Source organism: Heterocephalus glaber, unplaced genomic scaffold (genome assembly GCF_053883595.1).
Source record: "Heterocephalus glaber isolate CG9 unplaced genomic scaffold, H.glaber_assembly_v1.0 deba00001600, whole genome shotgun sequence".
In the NCBI taxonomy this organism is placed as follows: domain Eukaryota; kingdom Metazoa; phylum Chordata; class Mammalia; order Rodentia; family Bathyergidae; genus Heterocephalus; species Heterocephalus glaber.
In genome coordinates this window covers 40,596,072-40,615,524 of record NW_028258372.1, presented here as the reverse complement: position 1 = coordinate 40,615,524, position 19,453 = coordinate 40,596,072, and the positions used below count along the sequence as shown (strand labels likewise).

The 19,453-nt window shown below is 53.4% G+C and overlaps 1 protein-coding gene across 1 annotated transcript in view; it reads left to right on the top strand.

Moving 5' to 3' along the window:
• Positions 1-18,182, top strand: part of Lrrn2 (leucine rich repeat neuronal 2) — a 59,670-nt gene extending 41,488 nt beyond the window's left edge. Inside the window, exon 2 of the mRNA XM_004862147.4 lies at positions 15,132-18,182. Coding sequence (XP_004862204.1) covers positions 15,367-17,505 — 2,139 coding nt within the window. The 5' untranslated portion in view covers positions 15,132-15,366 and the 3' untranslated portion in view covers positions 17,506-18,182. The remainder of the gene's footprint in view (positions 1-15,131) is intronic.
• Positions 18,183-19,453: the final 1,271 nt, after the last annotated feature.

Below are 19,453 nucleotides of genomic sequence, written 5' to 3'. Positions count from 1 at the left end.
TCAATGTAAAGATCTTTTACTTTCTTTGTTAGATTGATTCCTAAGTATTTCATTTTTTTCGATACTATTGTGAAAGGTGTGGTTTCCCCCATTTCTCTCTCAGTGAGTTTGTTATTTGTGTACAGGAAGGCTATTGATTTTTGAGTGTTGACTTTGTATCCAGCTATGCCACTGAATTTGGTTACTAAATCTAGAAGTCTTTTGGTGGATTTTTTTGGGTCTTCTATGTAGAGCATCGTGTCATCTGCAAATAATGATAGTTTAACTTCTTCCTTTCCTATCTTTATTCCTTTTATTTCTTTCTCTTATCTATTGCTTTGGCTAATATTTCCAGAGCTCTATTGAACAAGAGTGGTGATGGTAAACATCCTTGTCTGGTTCCTGATTTTAGAATGAAAGCTTTCAGTCTTTGTCCCTCTAGTATGATGTTGGCTGTTGGTTTGTCATAGATGGCTTTCACCAGATTGAGCTAAAGACTATCTACTCTAATTTTCTGTAGGGTTTTTTTTTTATCATGAATGGGTGTTAAACTTTGTCAAATGCCTTTTCTGCGTCTGTTGAGATGATCATGTGATTTTTGTCCTTGGTTCTGTTAATATGGTATTACTGATTTGCATGCATTGAACCATCCCTGCATCCTTGGGATAAATGCTTCTTGGTCGTGGTATATAATCTTCTAGATGATTTGCTGCATTCTGTTTGTCAGTATCTTATTGAGGATTTTTGAGTCAATGAAAAAGCAGGAGTTAGTGCAAAGGACATAAAAACTGTTCACGACAGTAATGACTGAAAACTTCCCAAGCATGGAAAAAGAATTTGACATACAGATAAGTGAGGCATATAGAAATCCAATCAGCCATGACCAAAATAAATTTACACCAAGGCATATAATAATCAAGATTCCAGAAATTCAGCACAAGAACGGAATATTAAAACTGTTAGAGAAAAGAAACAAATCACCTATAAAGGAAAGCTCATCAGAATCACAGCAGACTTCTCAACACAAACCCTCAAGTTAAGGAGAGCTTGGAGTGAAGCATTTCAAGTCCCAAAAGAAAACAACCACCAAATCAGATTGATGTACTCTGCAAAACTACCTTTTAGAATCAATGGAGAAATAAGATACTTCCATGACAAAGAACAACTGAAGAAATTCATGACCACCAAACCAGTTCTACACAGTGTTCCTAAAGATACTTTAAAGAGAGATAACAAAGACTACAATTCCAAGAACACCAATAGAAAGAAGCCACCAGACAAGGCAAGCAATTAAACGGGGAAAAGACAAGGAACCAACAGCAGGAAAATAATATGACAAGGATAAGCCAATACATATCAGTTATAATCATCAATGTAAATGGTCTCAATTCACCAATCAAAAGAAACAAACTGAAAAAAAAAAGGAAACAAACTGGCAGAATGGATCAAGAAACAAGATCCAACAATGTACTGGATAAAGGAAACACATTTACCTCAAAAAGAAATTCGTAGACTGAAAGTCAAAAGATGGTAAATAATACTTCATGTGACAGGAAACTCGAAAAAGCAGGAGTAGCTATTCTATTGCAGACCAAGTGAACTTCAAGCCAAGTCTGATCAAGAGACAAAGAAGGTCACTATATACTTGTTAGGGGAAAACTACAAGAAGAAGAGATAACAATCATAAATATACATGCACCAAATACTGCTGCACCCAACCTTATGAAACAAATATTAATGGACATGAAAAATCAAATAAGCACTAACACAATTGTAATGTACTGTCACAATTAGACAGATCAACTAGAAAAAAAATCAACAAAGGGCTGGGGATTTAGCTCAGTGTTTCCACCGCCTGCCTCACAAGCACAAGGTCCGGTGTTCGATCCCTGGTACCAAAAAAAAAAAAAATCAACAAAGAAATGTCAGAACTGAACCAAACCTGTGAACAAATGAACTTAGATGTCTACAGAGTGTTCCACCCTACAACATCAGAATACACATTCATCTCAGCTTCACATGGGATGCTCTCCAAAATAGACCACATACTGGCTCATAGAACATACTTAAGTAAATAGAAAGGAATTAAAATTATCCTGTTCATATTATCAGACTATAGTGCAATGAAATTGAAAATCAATGGCAAAAGAAACCACAAAAGCCTCATAAACACATGGAAATTAAATAATACCCTCCTGAGCAACCAATAGGTCACAGATGAAATTAAGGAAGAAATCAAAGTTTCTATAATTAAATGATAACGTTGATACAACATACCGGAATGTATGGGACACAATGAAAGCAGTCCTACAAGGGAATTTTTTAGCGGTGAACTCTCACATCAGGAAAACCAAGCAAGCTCAAATAAATAACCTAATGTTGAACTTCAGAATTCCAGAAAAAGAAGAACAAGTCAAGCCCAGAGCTCGTATGGGGGGCATAAAGACTAGAGCAGAAATTAATGCAATTGATACTAAGAAAACAATACAAAGAACCAATGAGTTGAAGAGTTGGTTCTTTGAAAGATTAAGTAAAATTGATAATCCCATAGCCAACCTTATCAAAAGTAGGAAAGAAAATACTCAAATCCATGCAATTAGGAATGAAAAGGGTGAAATCACAACGGATCCTGCAAAAATCCAGAAAACCATCAATACCTATTTTGAAAAACCTTATTCTAATAAGATGAAAAACACAGACGAAATGGACAGATTCCTAGATACATATGATTACCGAAAGTCAGTCAAGAAGATATAAAAATTCTAAACAATCCAATAAAAGACAATGAAATTGAAGAGTTAGTTAAAAACCTACCAATAAAGAAAACCCCAGGTCCTGATAGAGTCACTGTTGAATTCTACAAGAAATTTAGAGAAGATCTAATGCCACTACTCCTTAAAATCTAATGAATTGAAAGGGAAGCTGTACTCCCAAAGTCATTTGTAGAAACATTACTTTGATACCAAAACCAGGGAAGGATCCAACCAAAACAGAAGGTGCTATTCTTATCCCCATTTTTCAGAGGAGAAGACAGAAGGTCCTGAAGATTAAGTGTATTTCCAGCATTTGCACAGTTAGCAAGTGGAAGAGTAGGAACTAGAACCTAGAGTCCCTGTGTGAGCTTCCTAGGGCTGTGGAAATAAAGTACCACAAACCAGGGGGCTTAATACAAGAGAAACTTATTGTCTCCCAGTTCTGGAGGCTGGAAGTCCAAACTCAAAGTGTCAGCAGAGCTGTCCTCCCCTTGAAAGACGTGAGGAGAACCCTCCCTTGTCTCTGCAGGCTTCTTTCAGGCAGGGGCCTTCAGTGGGTGACATTTCTCAGCTCACAGCCACCACACTCTGGTCTTAGGCCTGGCTTTTTCTCTGTGCCTCTGTCTTTAGGTGACATCTTCCTCTTCTTTTCGTGCTGGATTGGGTTTTCACTCAGTTTTACTTGATTACACCTGTGAGACCCATTTGCAAATAAGATCACATTCACAGGTGCCTGGGGTTAGGACTTCAGTACAACACTTCCACCCAGAGGGTGGGGGACACAGTTCAACCCATAACAGCCCCCACTCCAAGCCAATGGACTCCGCCATGTGCTGTTCGTGTACTGTGCTCCATGCCACCCATTTTCTCCTCCATCTTCTGTTGCCAAGGACAAGGTGCTCCCTCCCTCTCCTGCAGTGCAGCACGTGGAGCGGCTGGGGTGCTTTCAATTTTCTGCTGTTCTCAATTATGACAGACTACTAAAGTGGAATCGTGAAATGTAGGTGGGTTTTTTGTCTTTTTTATTCCCAGACAGTAAAAATCATTAAGGCCTCCTCTTAATTAGTTTAATTTTGAAGCTTCTAAATATTGATTTAACCTACACTCCCTGGTACTTGCCGCAGTCACTGAATTATGCCTGTTATTGATCGCAGATGGAAGCATTTCCTTCCACTAGGCTCAGGGCCCTGGATGCTGCTGGCTTTCCAGTGGGTGCGCTGGACTGGAAGGCATAGACAGGCGTGGAGGAGAGGGAGCCCAGGCCAGCCTGGAGAGCTCCCTTCTGTTGAGGAAAGGCCACTGACCCTAGGCCAGGGGCCTGTTTCTTTCTCTTGACTTGGCCTAGGCCAAGGGAGGTGATGAAGAAGATGTCAAGCAAAGTCTCCCCAATCCATTCTGGACTTGAGGAAGGAGGAGCCAGGCAGTAGGGACTGGAGGAGTGAAGGGCTTGGAAAGCAGACTTTGTCACTAGGCCACTTCCTGGCCTTAACTGCTGAATGTTCTTGGACGGGTCCCTATTCCCCCATCTGTGAAGGGGAGCTCATCACCCCCATGTCGCAGTGTTGTGGGCATGCAGTGCATAGTCCAAGGCCTGGCTCCCAGTCAGGCTCTGTCAATGGCTACCGTTACTGCCACTGCCTCACTCGGGGCAAACGGGGACTGGGTCGGAAGCGGACTAGATCTTCTGCCGTGGGTGCATTCCTTGTTTGCTCTGAGATCTTGGGCAAGTCACTTAATACTCTTTCTATTAACATGGGGCTACCGAGATCTGTGAGAATCAAATATGTCTCATTTCCACTGCTGTAAGAGAATTCCATTGCCTAGGTAGTTTATAAAGAACAGAAATTTATTTCTCACAGTTCTGGAGGCTGGGAAGTCCAAGATCAAGGTGCCAGCATCTGGCAAGGGTCATTCTCTGCTTCCAAGACGGTGCGCTGAACGCTGCATCTTCTGGAGGAGAGGAATGCTGTATCCTAACAGGGCAGAAGCAGGAGGACAGAAAGGGACTAGATTCTCTGCTTTGAGCCCTTTCCTTCTTGCGGGGGAGGAGGTGGGCCTTCAGGACTTAACTCCTCTCCAAAGACCCCACCTTCCAGCACTGTGACATTGGAAATGAAGTTTCCAATGCATGAGTTTCGGGGCATGCACTCAGACCGTAGTGACACAGGGTTTCAGCTGCCAGGTGCATCCAGTCCTAAAAGGTTATTACTGACGGCCATCGCAGTTCTTCCCTCCTGGGGCCCCTTTGGCTCCCTCGGCCCACGGTGCCGGGTCCGGACCCCTGGCCAGCTGCTGCGGCCGCTTCACCTCAGTGCTCACACTCTCAGCCACTTTCTCCTTGGAATTCACCTGCTGCACTTTTAACCCTGGGCCCTTTGCCCTGGGGCTCCCGTAGATGTGCAGTCTCCCACCGCGCACCCCCTGATCTCATCCAGGCAGCACTTAACTGGCGTCATGGAAGTGCAATTTGCACGCCATCAAACTCACCATTTTCGGTGTGCTGTTCAGTGATTTTTAGCAGATTTCCCCTGGGTGTTTGCCCAGCTTCCCACACGGTGTAGATTCTTGCTCTCTCCCCCCAGTTTAGCCACGATGCCCTTACTGTGATAACTTCTGTGCTCAACTAGGGTGTTTTGTTTTTAACCTGTAAATCCTCACCTGCCCTCCCCATAATTTGCATCCCTAGCCCCTCACATACATACAGCACCTAGCTTGCAGTCAGGGCTCTGTTAATGCTCCTTGGATAGAGTTTCCCTGTGGCCAGAGGAGGTGGCTCAGGGGGCCCGGCATTCTTGCAGGGAAGCTGGTCATATACACACATATTTTTAGATGAGCATGTGTAGGTGTCACTGTCCACGGCTCGTAGAGCTGGGCCCTAGAGGTTATCACCTTCATCCAGCACTTGGGGGCCCCACCCAGAATCTGTACTTCCGAGAAGTTTCCCCAGCTGCTGATACCAGGAGGGACAGAGCAGAGGGACCGGGTGACAGGACAGCTAGGGGAGCCCTGGGATTGGTGGCAAGGGCTGACAGGCCGTTTTCACTGCATGGGTGACGGAAGGAAAAGAAAAAACAACCCCCAGCTGGGTTCAGCTGCAGCCATTTATCTCGCGGCTGCCCGAGACAGCTGACAGAGGGAAAAGGCAGCAGCCCCGTGTAAGACCAGGGCTCCTTCCGCAGAGTGATTTATCTCTGAGCTTCATCTGGCAAACCTGCTGATGAAATGAGTCTCCCTTTCTCTCCGCCTCATCAATTTTCATTCTGATTTCATTTTCCTTTTCCGTTAGAAGGGGTCTAGCCTTTGCATTTACTGGCCTGCTCCCCTGCACTCTCTCTCTGCGGAGCTGACGGGCTGCCCCCCATGGCCCCTCCCCCTGCAGCACAGCCCTGCAGAGGACAGGAGGAGGACGAGGTCCAGATCTCCTCTCAAGCCTCTGAATCCCTGTGGGCGCCTCCCTGCGTATCAGTGCCCAGGCCACAAAGCCACTGCCCCAGCCAGCCCCAGCAGCTACAGGGAATGAGCATTGTGTTGGGCAGGGAGTCAGAGGGTGCAGGAGGGAGCAACGGATGGATTTGAGGAGGGGTGCTGGTGGTCGGGAAGACGCCACAGAGGTGCATATAAAGCTGACACTGTATAGCAATTCCCTGCTTTGTATGTGAGGAGAGGGCCTTCTGAGCAAGGGCCTTGCATGTGCAAAAGCATGGGAACAAGAAAGAGCATTGCTTGCATCTCTCTGGAGTAGTCCCTCTCCCCCACCCTTGCATGAGCTCCCAGGGATTCGTGGTGGTAAAGGGCAAACTAAGCCTCTGGCTACCGGAGGAAGCTTTTCAAGACCTGGGCAGGGAGCTGGGGATGGTGGTGCTTGCCTGTAATCCCAGAACACTGGGAGGCTGAGTCAGGAGGATCACAAGTTGGAGCCAAGCCTGGGGAACTTAGCAGTCGCCCTGGAGGCCTGCCTGGTACCCAGCCTGATCCAGGAAGGGAGACTGGGGAAGCTGGTGGTCAGCAACTAGTTGTGGCTGCCCACCTGGCATGTGACAGGGGCCAAAGGGGACATCTGTGGATGCCATCAAGCTGGGTGTTCAGAGCTCTGCCAGGAGCGGCCCTCTCGACCCTTGCAGGGAGGGCTGGGGACAGAGGAACTGTCACCTCAGCCTTGAGCTGTGGCAGAGTACTGTCCTGGGGCCCCATTCCCTGCTCTCAGTGACGTTGGAGAGGCAGCTCTCCTGGGGGGATTGTCAGCCTGCAGTGTGAAGGCTCCCAGGCAGAGGGCGCCCTGCTCACCTGGAAACAGGTGTTGCCCCACAAAGAATTTGGGCCTCCAATGAACAAACGGGGATGAAAAGAGAAGGAAGCTCTAAGCCCGGGCGCCCTCCAGACATCTTCAGATCCCCCATAAGGCGGGCCTCTCCCCACCCACAGATGGAGAATCCAAGAGAGGATGCTCAACACCACACACTGGCCATGCTCAGGGCTCTAGCCCCTGGCCTAAGCTCCCAGTGAGGCCGGTGAGGTCCACAGGACATCTGAAGGGGACCCAAGGCAGCCCAGAAGCGTGAAGGCCCGTGCAGGATCCTGTCAAATCCGGGAGTCAGAGCAAAGTGCCTTCTTCACCCAGGAGCCAATGACCACGAGGTGCAAGGCAGCCGTGGAAGGTCAAGAAGCAGGGAAGTGGGCCGGGGCGTGTGCCCAGGAGGACATCCCCTGGGACGGTGACACTTGGCCGGGAGGGTCAGCCCAGACACGGCCCACCTCCTAGGCGATGGGTCCCCGGGGGTCTGAGCTCTGAGACAACCCGCCCTGCTGGCCCTGCCTCTCTCTCCTTCTCCACATGTTCTGTGAGTGCCTACTGAGTGCCGGGCTGTTGGAAAAGCTGGCAGCCTGGAGGGGCTCCTGCCCTGAGGTGCCCGGTAAACACCAGGCTGCAGTGGGGGACATTGGGCAACACAGGAGCCTGAGAGAGGGTGACAGTGGTCAGAGAACATTTCCCTGAGGATGGGCAGAAGCCCTGGTGGCAAGGGCAGGTGGGCTCAGCCTGGAGCCACGGTCCACACCTGGGGGCTGGCTCGGCTTCCTGGCAGCCTGTTTCGGAGCAGTGCAATCAGACGGAAATAACCATGTGCTACCTGCTGGTGCCCTCCAGCCTAATTAAGGGAGGCAGGCTTCCCTCCAGGCATGGCGCTCTCTCACCCTCTGCTGGGCCAGCCAGGAGCCCCCGCAAGGCGGACATTCCTGCCTGGCCACAGACCCTTCCTGCTCAGGTCCAGGAAAGGGTTTTGCTGGAACTCTGACCCCTGGCATTCCAGAGAGGAGGGAGGGCAAGGCTGGCTCCCCAACCTCCCCATGGGGGCCCCTGGGAGTCAGGTGAGCTCTGGCCCAGAAGCACAGAAATAGCCCCAGTCCCCCACATGCTGGCTGTGGGCCCTCATCGGGTCCCTTGGTGTCCCTGAGCTTCAGTTTCTCACCTAGAAAGCATCTGCCTCTCACTGTTGGGAAGCCGGAGGAGGTGAATAAAGTGATGAGCAATAGGAATCCTGGTACACGGAAGCCCCCAGCAATGTCGGGCCTTCTCCCTGACTTTGTTTTATGTCCTCATCCCAGGGTCTCCTCGAGAGTTGAAAGGACCTGGCCAAAACAAACGCTCAGTGCTATGATCAGAGAGCCTTTTTAGGGTTAGCCCAAAGCAAACCATGTATTTTGCATCAGGCCCCTGGTACACAATTGTGTGTGTGTGCATGTGTGTGTGTGTGTAAAATAGAGAGGGAAACTTCTCAAAACAACTCAGAGCCCGGTGTGATGGTACACATGTGCCTGTAATGCCAGCACCCTGGGAGGCTGAGTCAGGAAGATGGTGAGTTTGAGCCCAGCCCGGGCAACTTAGTGACTTAGTGAGACTCTGTCTCAAAATAAAAAAATAAAAAGTGCTGGGGATGTAGCTCAGTCTGAAGGCCCTGGGCTCCATCCTCAGTATCAGAAAAAACAAAAGACAAAAAAATAAACTTAGTCTGGCTATCTGCAATGTACCCTGACATCTTCCATTCCAGTTCATCTTTTTAAAAATGTAGATTGTACTTGTGGCCAACCAGTGGGCTGTGTCCTTGCTTCGAAGGAGAGCCCCCACACCCTGCAGGCTCTGGGTACCCGGAGATCCGTAGCGAGCTATGCTTTTCTCGCACAGCTCCCAGCTGGGCTGGGCAGATGCACAGTGTACAACAGAGTGCTGCGGGTCTGTTCCCTGGGTCCCTGGGCAGCTGTGGGAGTAACGACCCTTCTCTGGGGAGACTGGGAAATGCATTGCGGAGGCAGTGGCATCTGGAATGGGTTCTGATGGCTGAAGAGGAGTTTAATGGTTGAAATTGGGGGAAGGCATTGCAGGCAGGGTCAGAGGCCCGAGTTGTGAAGGGAGTAGCAAGTCTGGTTGAGTGGGGTGATGTGTCTGAGGAGGACAGAGTCCCTCCAAGGTGAGTGGGAGAGCCCAAGAGAGGCCATGGTAAGGGTCAAGACCAGGAATGAAAAGAGAAGGTACACGAATGTTCAGGGTGGAGCAGGCAGACGGAGCTGGTGAGTTCCAGCCATGGCTCTGGTGAGGAGAGGGCACCAAACTGGTAGGGACCACCGAAGGCTGAGCAGGTTTTGTGGGAGGAGATGTTGGCTTTAGGACAGAAGGAAAGTCTCTGGGACTGCCACGGTGGAGAGGTCTGGTGACAGGAGGGAGTGCAGGACTGGGCCCTTCCTTCCCAGGCACCTCCGCTTTGTCCCCTTGCCTGGTGCCTCAGAAGCCTAGGTGCTCGGGGGCTGGGAAGTCGCTAGGCCATCTCCCTGCCTCATGGTGACATCGCACACCCAGGCCAAGAGGGCTCTGGCCAGAGCTGGGGTCCTAAAGCATAGAGTGGTTTCTAGACCTAGAAACTCTAGAGCAAGGAAGAAGGCCCATTCTCTCCCTGGAGACCGTGGTTACGCTTGAGACCGAGAAGCTATGGCCACTCTGAAGTAGGAGGACGAAGTCAGTGAGTTTAAAGTTTTCTGATGCCAGAGTCACTTACTCCCAAAGACCCCGTCTCAAGTGATGGAAACGGAAGGGGAATTCTGGGTTTTGAAGCTAAAACTGACTGATGATGGGGGAGGCAGGACGGATGGGGGCCACGGATTGACTGGGAAGGGGCAGGTTGGAGAGCAGGGATTCGTTTCAAAATCTGGGTGGTGGTCGCACTGGCACCCATGAGTGGGGTTGGGGTCCTCTGCGCACCCTGCTGCGTGTATTTCACACCTCCACGATATGTTTCCTGAAGTATTACAGAAGGTGAGGCGGGAGAAAGATGGAAGCAGAGGCCGAAATGATGAGGGACACTCGAGCACTGCATGCCCCCAACACCCTGTGGCCCTCACAGCGACCCCCATTTCCTGGCCCCCGGCATCTGAGGCTCCCAAGGTTAAGTGCATTGGCCGAGGTCACACAGCGGGTGGCAGAGCCAGGCTCAGACCCCGATAGCAAAACCCAGGCTCCTTCTGCTCCACCGTCCCTCCCTCCTTTGTATAAGTTATTTAAAGAATTCAGGCTCTGGAAGAAACGCTGAGGTCTCCACCAGCTCCAGCCTTCTGGTTGTGTGTGATTAAACAAGAGGCACGAGTGAGGGGCCTGCTCCCCTCCCAGAAGGGGCTGCAGGCCGGGGGTACAGACAGAGGGTGGCTTCCGCTCCCTGCGTGTCCCTCCCACCCAGTGCTCACCTGCTGCTGAGGAGGCCGGAGTTTATCAGCGCTGCACTCAATTCTGCTGCCCATCTGTCTCTGCAGCTCCAGGGAGGGGACCTGGCACCACAGCCGCCGAGCCTAGGCAATCGATCACCACCACCCGGCGGCCTCCCTCTGGACCCTTGGCTCCTTGGGGCTGGGCAGGGTGCCAGGAGGGAAGGAGAGGAAAAAGCAGGGGGGAGAAGGGGAGAGAGGCTCTGCTTGCACAATGGGCTCCATGCTTCCATATCGAGGCCAGGCAGGAGCCCCAGAGCTGTGCTGGGGTGGGGCCAGAGGAGGAACCTGGAAACAAGGCTCCAGCTCCCGACCACAGCGTCTCCCAAACTCTTCCTTACGCGGTTGCCGAGGGCTTAGTTTAATAGGAGGTTCAGGAGGAGATCAGTTCTACACTTCCTGCTAAACCCAGAGAGGCTGCCTGGGGGAGGGGTCCATCTGGGTTGGCGGAGCTGCTCTTTCAAGAGAATAATTTCCCAACCAGCCCTGTGTCCCGGCCTGCGGCCCCACTGTGTGGTCTCCTCAGCAGCCACCCACTGCAGCCACCGGCCTGGCCGGGGTCTGGGTGCCGCCGCTGGGTCTTGTCCTCCTGGCTCCAGACCCACTAGCACTCACAAAGGAACAGGTCCTGCCCTACTGTCTCCTCAGGGCGTCACCCGGCCCAGGAGTCAAGGAAAGCACGCGGGGCCTGGCAGGTGGCAGTCGGGTAGGTCTGCTAAGGAGCCAGGCAGGTGCTTCAGGCGCTCTGCTGCTGTCGAGCCAGCACTGGCCCACAGAGACTGGGCTGGAGGGCATCTATGGAGTCGGAGGCCCTGGGCCCCAACCCTGACCCTCCTCACAGAAGCCGTGCAACCTCCTGCCTGTCACTTCACCTTTCTGTCAGTTGCCTCCCTGAGCAAAACACGACTGAACAACCCCTTCTATTTATCTATTTATTTATTTATTTAGGGTACTGGGGATTGAACTCGGGTCCTTGGGCTTGTGCAGCAGGTGGCGAACTCTGAGCTAAATCCCTTATCTCACTGAGCTAAATTCCCAGCCCTAAACAACCCTTCTTTGCTTGCATATCGGGTGGGTAGGAGAACCGACTATAGTGTGTATGTGTACATCATGTTCCATTATGCACACCCAGTCACAAGTCCCGGTACTTGCTAGGTCCTACACTTGGTGCTCTGGGGGCCCCAAAGGCATGGCCCCTGCAGAAAGGACCTCTCAATCCAGCTGGGGAAAAGGGACACGTGATAGTCTGAACTCGTGATCATCCAGGAGATTAGGGCAAAAACAAAATTAGCTTCCCAGTCGAAACTGCTAATGGGCCTGCGTGAGCGGGCATGCACAAGACAGCCTTAAGCAGTGCGGGTGCTGGCAGTGAGTGGACAGCTTTGCGCTCTATCACGGGAGGGCTCTGTGCTCCAAGCTAGGGGAGGACTGGTCTGGGCCTGCACCGCGCCTTCAGGTCAGAGTTCTGGGTAAAGATGAGTCCTCAGCCGCTGCCTCTCTCTGGACCTCAAAGCCCAGCCCTGGGCTCCTGCTCAGCCAGAGAGGCCCGGGGGAGGGGTACCGGGGCTGGAGCTTTGAAGTTCAGGTGGTTTCTTGGTAAGTCTGCAGCGGAACACTGATCTGGCACTTAGAACAAAGGTGGAGGAGGGGAAGAAGGAAGCGGAGGCTCAGGTCGGGTCTGAAGGGCAGGACAGGGTGCCCACTGCACAGCCCTCTCCACCTGCTCGGCCCTCGTCCTCCTCTTCATCTGTGAGCTGTCTTGGACTGTCCTCCTCATTTGGCAGTTTGGGCCCTGCCTCCCCAACCAGCACGGCACTCTGTGAAGGCGTGGACCTGCTGTCTATTTCTGCTCCCAGCCTGCAAGCCACCTGGGGACTGTGCCACTGACCAGTGGGTAAGCTCAGTGGAGGCTTACTGAGCCCTAGGATCCAACATCTACTGTCTCCAACCTTGGGAGATGCCAGAACTGGCAGGGAGCTAAGATTTTTTGAGCTCTTTCTATGTGCAACACATTCAACCCATTTAATTCTAATGAGTCTTGTTTTATACATAAGGAAACGGAAGCTCGGAGAGGCAAGGAAGTCTTCCAAGGATAGCAAGGGGTAGAGCGAGTTCTGAGTCCTGATCTATTTGGAGCTGGGCCTGCTCTCTCATGACAAGTCTAGGTGAGAGTGGGCTCTGGTGTGTGAGTGTGGCAGGGCCAGGGGCCTTGGATCCAGTTCCATGACAGGCACCTCTCAGGGTCCCTACTTCCTCGTTCCTACTTCCTGTCTACCCACACTGTACACCACCCACTTCCCTCCCCCTCCACACCCCCAATCACTGACTTGGAAGGCTTTGTTCCCCAGGTTTCCCCTTGCACACGTGTGCAGGCAGGTGTGAGTGCATGTGTGCATGTGTGTTTGTTTACCCCAAGGTTTACGTGTCAGCGCACACACCCCTACGCAAACCTCTGCACCTTTCAAGCCACGGGTGTTTTTCCCACCTTCCGAAATAGCTGCCGAGCAAAGTGGGAAGCAGTCAGACATACACAGGCTCGCTGCTCCCCTGCTCAGGGATGGGTACCCTGCTCCAACTGCTCCCCTCTCCCTCATCCTGGAAGCAGCACGAGGTGGTGAGGAGCCCTGCTGGCCAGCTGAGGGCCATCTGCAACAGGGCTCTGAGCTTTCTCAGCTCCTTGGCAAGGAGTCCTCACCCCGAGGAGCAGGAATGGGTACAGCCAGTGTACCCCAGATCTCCAAGGCCCAGGGCAGGTGGGGCCAGACCTGGGACAGAGAAGGAAGGAGGAGAAGGCACACCCTCTAGGCCTGTTTTTGTCTGTTGCTGCTGACATCTATATGACTTGAGCCAAGTTCTTTGCCCACGTCAGGACCCGGGGGTATGAACGCTGTCTGGTGGGCCTGTAATGAGGAATAAATGGAATGAGATGTTCAGAGTCTTTGAAGGGAGTCCTGGCCAAAAGCAGGTGTTTGGTAAGTGTGAGTGTGCACTTTTTTGACACCTGCGGCTGCAAATCTGCCTGGAATTTGACCTCCATCCAAGAGCCAGACCTGGTCTGAGCAGGGAACCCAGAGTTTGGCCTTTTTTTGTTTCCGTCTTTGGTTGTAGGCCAAGGCAGCCTTGCTTCTGGGCAGCCTGGCCCTGAGGTCTAGGACAGAAGCTGAGTTGCTCAGATTCCAGATTAGGGGTGGAGGGGCCTCCTCCTGGACAAGCGCGAGTCCTACAATAAACGCTCAGGGAGCACCCGTCCTATGCTACAGGTTCCACATAAGCAAGGCAAGCCTGTGGCTCAGTGGTGGCAAACATGTGGCACACGTGCCACAGCAGGCACGAAGAGCCCTCCTGGCGTGCGAGCCAAGTGCCCTGGCATCACCCAGGCAGCTGAGCGTCAGATAACAGCCCACACTGGGGCAGTGTTGGCACTTTGCAATAAATAAGTGGGTTTTGGTTTGCAGTCTGGGCACTCGGGCTCTAAGAGGTTCACTGTCAGTGCTCTAGCTGGTGCCGCTTTCTGCTGGAGGAGGTCAGAGCTGTGACCACAGGAAGTGTAGGCACTGTCAGCCACAAACCAGCCCCCCTAGCCTCTAGGGTCTGGGGGTTTAGGAGAAGCTTTCTGAAGGAAGTGGCCGAACTTGGGTCTTGAAGAACAAGGGAGATGTCTGGGAGACAATGAGGAGGAGACACAGGAGAGGGCAGCTTGTCAGGGGACAGAACCTGAACTCTGACGCTGTGAGTGAGGGGAGTGGCACCCAAAGAAGCCAGCAGTGGCCAGGTCAGCCACAGAGCCACGATCTGAACCCCACTGCGTCCCTTCTGGGCAGCTCTGACAAGCGGCTGGGAAAGGGAAAGCCCCTCACCTAGGAAGGCCCAGGCAGATCCGGGCAGAGCCACCCCATTTCCCCAGCCTGTGCTGATGGGGGGCCAGGTCTGCTGTCTCTCAACTCCAGTCCTGGGTAGCCCATTTTCCATTTTGTTTGGTTTGGTCTTTTCTTGCTCTGTAGCCCAAGCTGGCCTTGAACTCACTGTCCTCCTACCTCAGCCTCCGAGACTACAGGGGTTCACCACTGCACCAGCCTCCATCCCACATTTGAATTTTTTTTCCCATACCAGGAATCAAACTCAGGACTTTGCTCTTGCCAGGCAGGCATGGCACCACTGAGCTCCATCCCCAGCCCTCATCCCACGTTTTAGAAGCTGCACTCATTGGCACCATCCCCCTTCCTGCCTACACCACCAGAGGGATGTCTAGAAACTATCATTTTTATCTTCCATCTACCCAGTGAGCCAGGGAGCGGGGAAGAAAGAGGCTAGAAAACTTAGAGAATCTATTCCTCATCTCTCTGGGCTCAGAAGGTCTCTGGAGATGACCAAAATTCCACCTCATCCATGCTGCTTGACACACACACACACACACACACACACACACACACACACGCCTTCCTTCAGTGAATCTCAGGGCTCTTCCCTAAAGATCTGTAGTCACTTTGTACAGGTTGTAGAAAAAGACACTAAAGTCTTAAGGAGTGTAGGGCAGAACCCAAGAGGCCTGGAACCTCTGCTGCTCCTTTGGCTTCTTGGGTGGAACCATGGAGGCCTGGATGGAGGGGTGGACTCTGCTTCCTACGTTCACCTTCACTCTGCATGCTCTCCTTCTAGGGCTGCCCCGGATGGGCTGTGGCGATGAGGGAGCAGGCCAGGCCCTGGTGGACGAGGATGAGAAGCCACACCCAGGAGGGCACCAAGTGATGCCTACCCAGCCTCGCCTAGAATGACTGCCTTGGGAGGGCGGCTCCCTGGGCCCTGGCAGGGCTGCTGATCCTCACCCTGCAGAACTCCAAGAGCAGGAAGCCAGGCTCTTCTTGTGGATGCTCTCCTGGCCTGCAGCTCCACGATGAGGCTCCTCGTGGCCCCTCTCCTGCTAGCTTGGGTGGCTGGTGCCACTGCTGCTGTGCCCGTGGTGCCCTGGCGTGTGCCCTGCCCACATCAGTGTGCCTGTCAGATCCGGCCCTGGTATACACCCCGCTCATCCTACCGCGAGGCTGCCACGGTGGACTGCAATGACCTGTTCCTGACAGCGGTACCCTCTGCGCTCCCTGCAGGGACACAGACCCTGCTGCTGCAGAGCAACAGCATCCTCCGCGTGGACCAGAGTGAGCTTGCCTACCTGGCCAACCTCACCGAGCTGGACCTGTCCCAGAACAGCTTCTCAGACATCCGGGACTGTGACTTGAGGGCCCTGCCGCAGCTGCTGAGCCTGCACCTGGAGGAGAACCAGCTGACCCGGCTGGAGGACCACAGCTTCGCAGGGCTGGTTGGCCTGCAGGAGCTCTATCTCAACCACAACCAGCTCTACCGCATTGCCCCCCGGGCCTTCGAGGGCCTCAGCAACCTGCTGCGTCTGCACCTCAACTCCAACCTGCTGAGGGCCATCGACAGCCGCTGGTTCGAGATGCTGCCCAACTTGGAGATCCTCATGATTGGCGGCAACAAGGTGGATGCCATCCTGGACATGAACTTCCGGCCCCTGGCCAACCTTCGCAGCCTAGTGCTAGCGGGCATGAGTCTGCGGGAGATCTCCACCTATGCCTTGGAGGGGCTGCAGAGCCTGGAGAGCCTCTCCTTCTATGACAACCAGCTAGCCCAGGTGCCCAGGCGGGCCCTGGAGAAGGTGCCCGGGCTCAAGTTTCTAGACCTGAACAAGAACCCACTGCAGCGGGTTGGACCAGGGGACTTTGCCAACATGCTACACCTCAAGGAGCTGGGGCTGAACAACATGGAGGAGCTGGTCTCCATCGACAAGTTCGCCCTGGTTAACCTCCCCGAGCTGACCAAGCTGGATGTCACCAACAATCCGCGGCTGTCCTTCGTGCACCCCCGCGCCTTCCACCACCTGCCCCAGCTGGAGACCCTCATGCTCAACAACAATGCTCTCAGTGCCTTGCACCAGCAGACAGTGGAGTCCTTGCCCAACCTGCAGGAGGTGGGGCTCCACGGCAACCCCATCCGCTGCGACTGCGTCATCCGCTGGGCCAACGCCACGGGCACCCGCATCCGCTTCATCGAGCCGCAGTCCACCATGTGCGCCGAGCCCCCCGACCTCCAGCGCCACCCGGTCCGCGAGGTGTCCTTCCGGGAGATGACGGACCACTGCCTGCCCCTCATCTCCCCCCGCAGCTTCCCCCCAAGCCTCCAGGTGGCCAGCGGAGAGACTGTGGCACTGCACTGCCGGGCGCTGGCGGAACCAGAACCTGAGATCTACTGGGTCACTCCAGCCGGGGTGCGACTGACGCCTGCCCACGTGGGCAGGAGGTACCGGGTGTACCCTGAGGGGACCCTGGAGCTGCGAAGGGTGACTGTGGAAGAGGCGGGGCTGTACACCTGTGTGGCCCAGAACCTGGTGGGGGCCGACACCAAGACGGTCAGTGTGCTGGTGGGCAGGGCTCCCCGGCAGCCAGGCAGGGACAAGGGATGGGCACTAAAGCTTCGGGTGCAGGAGGCCCATGCCTATCGCATCCTGCTGTCCTGGGTCCCCCCACCCAACACAGTGTCCACCAAACTCACCTGGTCCAGCACCTCTGCTCTCCGGGGCCGGAGGGCACCTGCTCTGGCTCGCCTGCCCCGGGGCATCCACAGCTACAACATTACCCGCCTCCTGCAGGCCACAGACTACTGGGCCTGCCTGCAAGTGGCCTTTGCTGATGCCCACACCGAATTGGCTTGTGCATGGGCCAGGACTAAAGAGGCCACTCCTTGTCACAGAGCCCTAGGGGACCGGCCTGGGCTCATAGCCATCCTGGCTCTCACTGTCCTCCTGCTGGCAGCTGGGCTTGCAGCCCACCTTGGCACAGGCCAGCCAAGGCAGGGGGTGGGTGGGCGGCCTCTCCTTCCAGCCTGGGCTTTCTGGGGCTGGAGCGCCCCCTCCGTCCGGGTAGTGTCTGCACCCCTTGTTCTGCCCTGGAATCCGGGAAGAAAGCTGTCCAGATCATCAGAAGGGGAGACATTATCACTGCCACTGTCTCAAAATTCCTGAAGCTCAGCCAGTTCTCAGCAGTAGAAAAATAACTAGGACTACTTTTTACCGAAAGGGAAGCAATCTGGGCTAGATGCCCTGCCAGGGAAGTGGATGGACCCATGAGCTTGAGGCCTGGCAGCTGGACCATGACAGATGGGGCTCTGTGTCTCCGGGGGGTGCTCCTGTGACCTCCAGAAAGTTCCTCTTGCCTGTGGGGGTCCTCTGCTGCCATTCTGAGGACATCTCCAAGGCACAGGAGGACTCTGGCTGGAACCTCCCACTTCCCCATTTATCTACGCGCCCAGAGGCTGCTGGGCTTCTGCTTGGCTTCTGCTTGGTTGTCCCCTGCCTGTGCCCCAAGGCCCTTGGCCCGAAGGATGCACCTGCTTCCTCTTCCTTTCTTTGTACAGTCTCAGTTGCTTGCTCGTTCCCCTCCTGGGAAAGGGCTGAGGTGGCCTCTCCTTCCCATCTCAGGGGTATCCCCCAAACCAAGAGTGGCCCCTTGCTGGATCTGAAGGACATCTAGGCAGAGGGATGCCCAGGGATGGCTCGTCTCAGCAGCCTGGGCTCTTTGGGATTGACTTTCTATAGGCGATTTTGTATCTTTGTGGAGAAATGTGTCACCTGCCCCCAACCCAATTCACTCTTTTCTCCTGTTTTGTAAAAAATAAAAATAAACCCTAATAACAACAACAGTAAGAGGGGAAGGGAAGGAGTCCTTTCCATACTGAGTCTGAGGAAAGAGCTCTCTGCTTTAGGGTCGTTTCAGCCTGGAGGTGACAGAGGGGCTGTGATGAAAGGGCGAAGAGAGATGCGTTAGTGTTTGCTTTTTGGTTTGGATTCTGGCCTCTGGGTCTGCTCCAGCCCCCAAGAGTCTCCAGATCTGTGGGCAGGGGGCCTGGGGGAGGAGGGCAGAGAGCAGGAGGGGCTGATGATGAGCAGCAGGAAAGGGCGGGAGGAAGAGCACGGTGAAGGCAGGCAGAGGGTGGGAGAGAAAAGGGGAGACAAACCCAGAGATGGAGCAAGAGCGGAAATTTCCATCACCAAACATGGTCACCCTTCCTCCTTCTCTGAGAAGCAATTAACATGCCAGTGCATAGAAGCACTTCCCGGCCTATTTCTAATTAAACAAACCCAAGAGGCAGAGTCATGCAGAGAATTGCAAATCATCCAGACAGCAAGAACTTTGGCTCTCTGGGGCAGGAGGTGGGCATAGGTGGCAGAGGATTTGAGGAGGGGAAGACTCTGGAACAGGGAAATCGCTGCATTCATCCTTCCCTTCCATTTTGGTGTAACCGGCACCGAGTCTGGTTTGCTTAGGTAGTGTATTTTTTAAACTGACTTCTGAGAACCGAATGTGAAGAGGAACATCTGTTGGAAAACCAACAGAGCCAAGGGCAGAGCGGCTGCTGTGGGCCAACTGAGGGGTGATGCCAGAGCTGGAAGCCACTGAGCAACTGCACTCTGCTTCTGAGATAGACTTCGGAAAGGAGCAGGTTTCTGAACCTGGCAAGAAGCCCCACCGAGAGCCTGGGAGTATCCCTGGTGTTACGCGACACACACAGCAGGCTTGCAGGAAGCAGATCCTAAGCCACCAGCAAGACTGCAAATATATACACAGGAAGATGCCAGACCAGGAACACAGCAAAAGACCCATGGACCTAGAATGAGAACACTCCTGAACCCAGAGGTTAGCCTCCCTCCGTAAGCACGAAGGTTTGGACGGAGGTTTAGCAGCCTCCTGCCTCCTGGGCCGGTGGTCTCACACTTTAACCTGCAACAAACCTCCTGCAGGGCTTGTTCAGCACAGACACAGACCTTCTGATCTGGAAGAGCGGGTGGGGCCTGAGAATGTGCATTTCTAACAGGGTTTTAGGTGATGCTGACCCTGCTAGACTGGAGACAGAGCTTTGAGAACCACTGGGCAGCTGCTTGCCATGGCCAGGACTGTGCACACCTGTCCAGG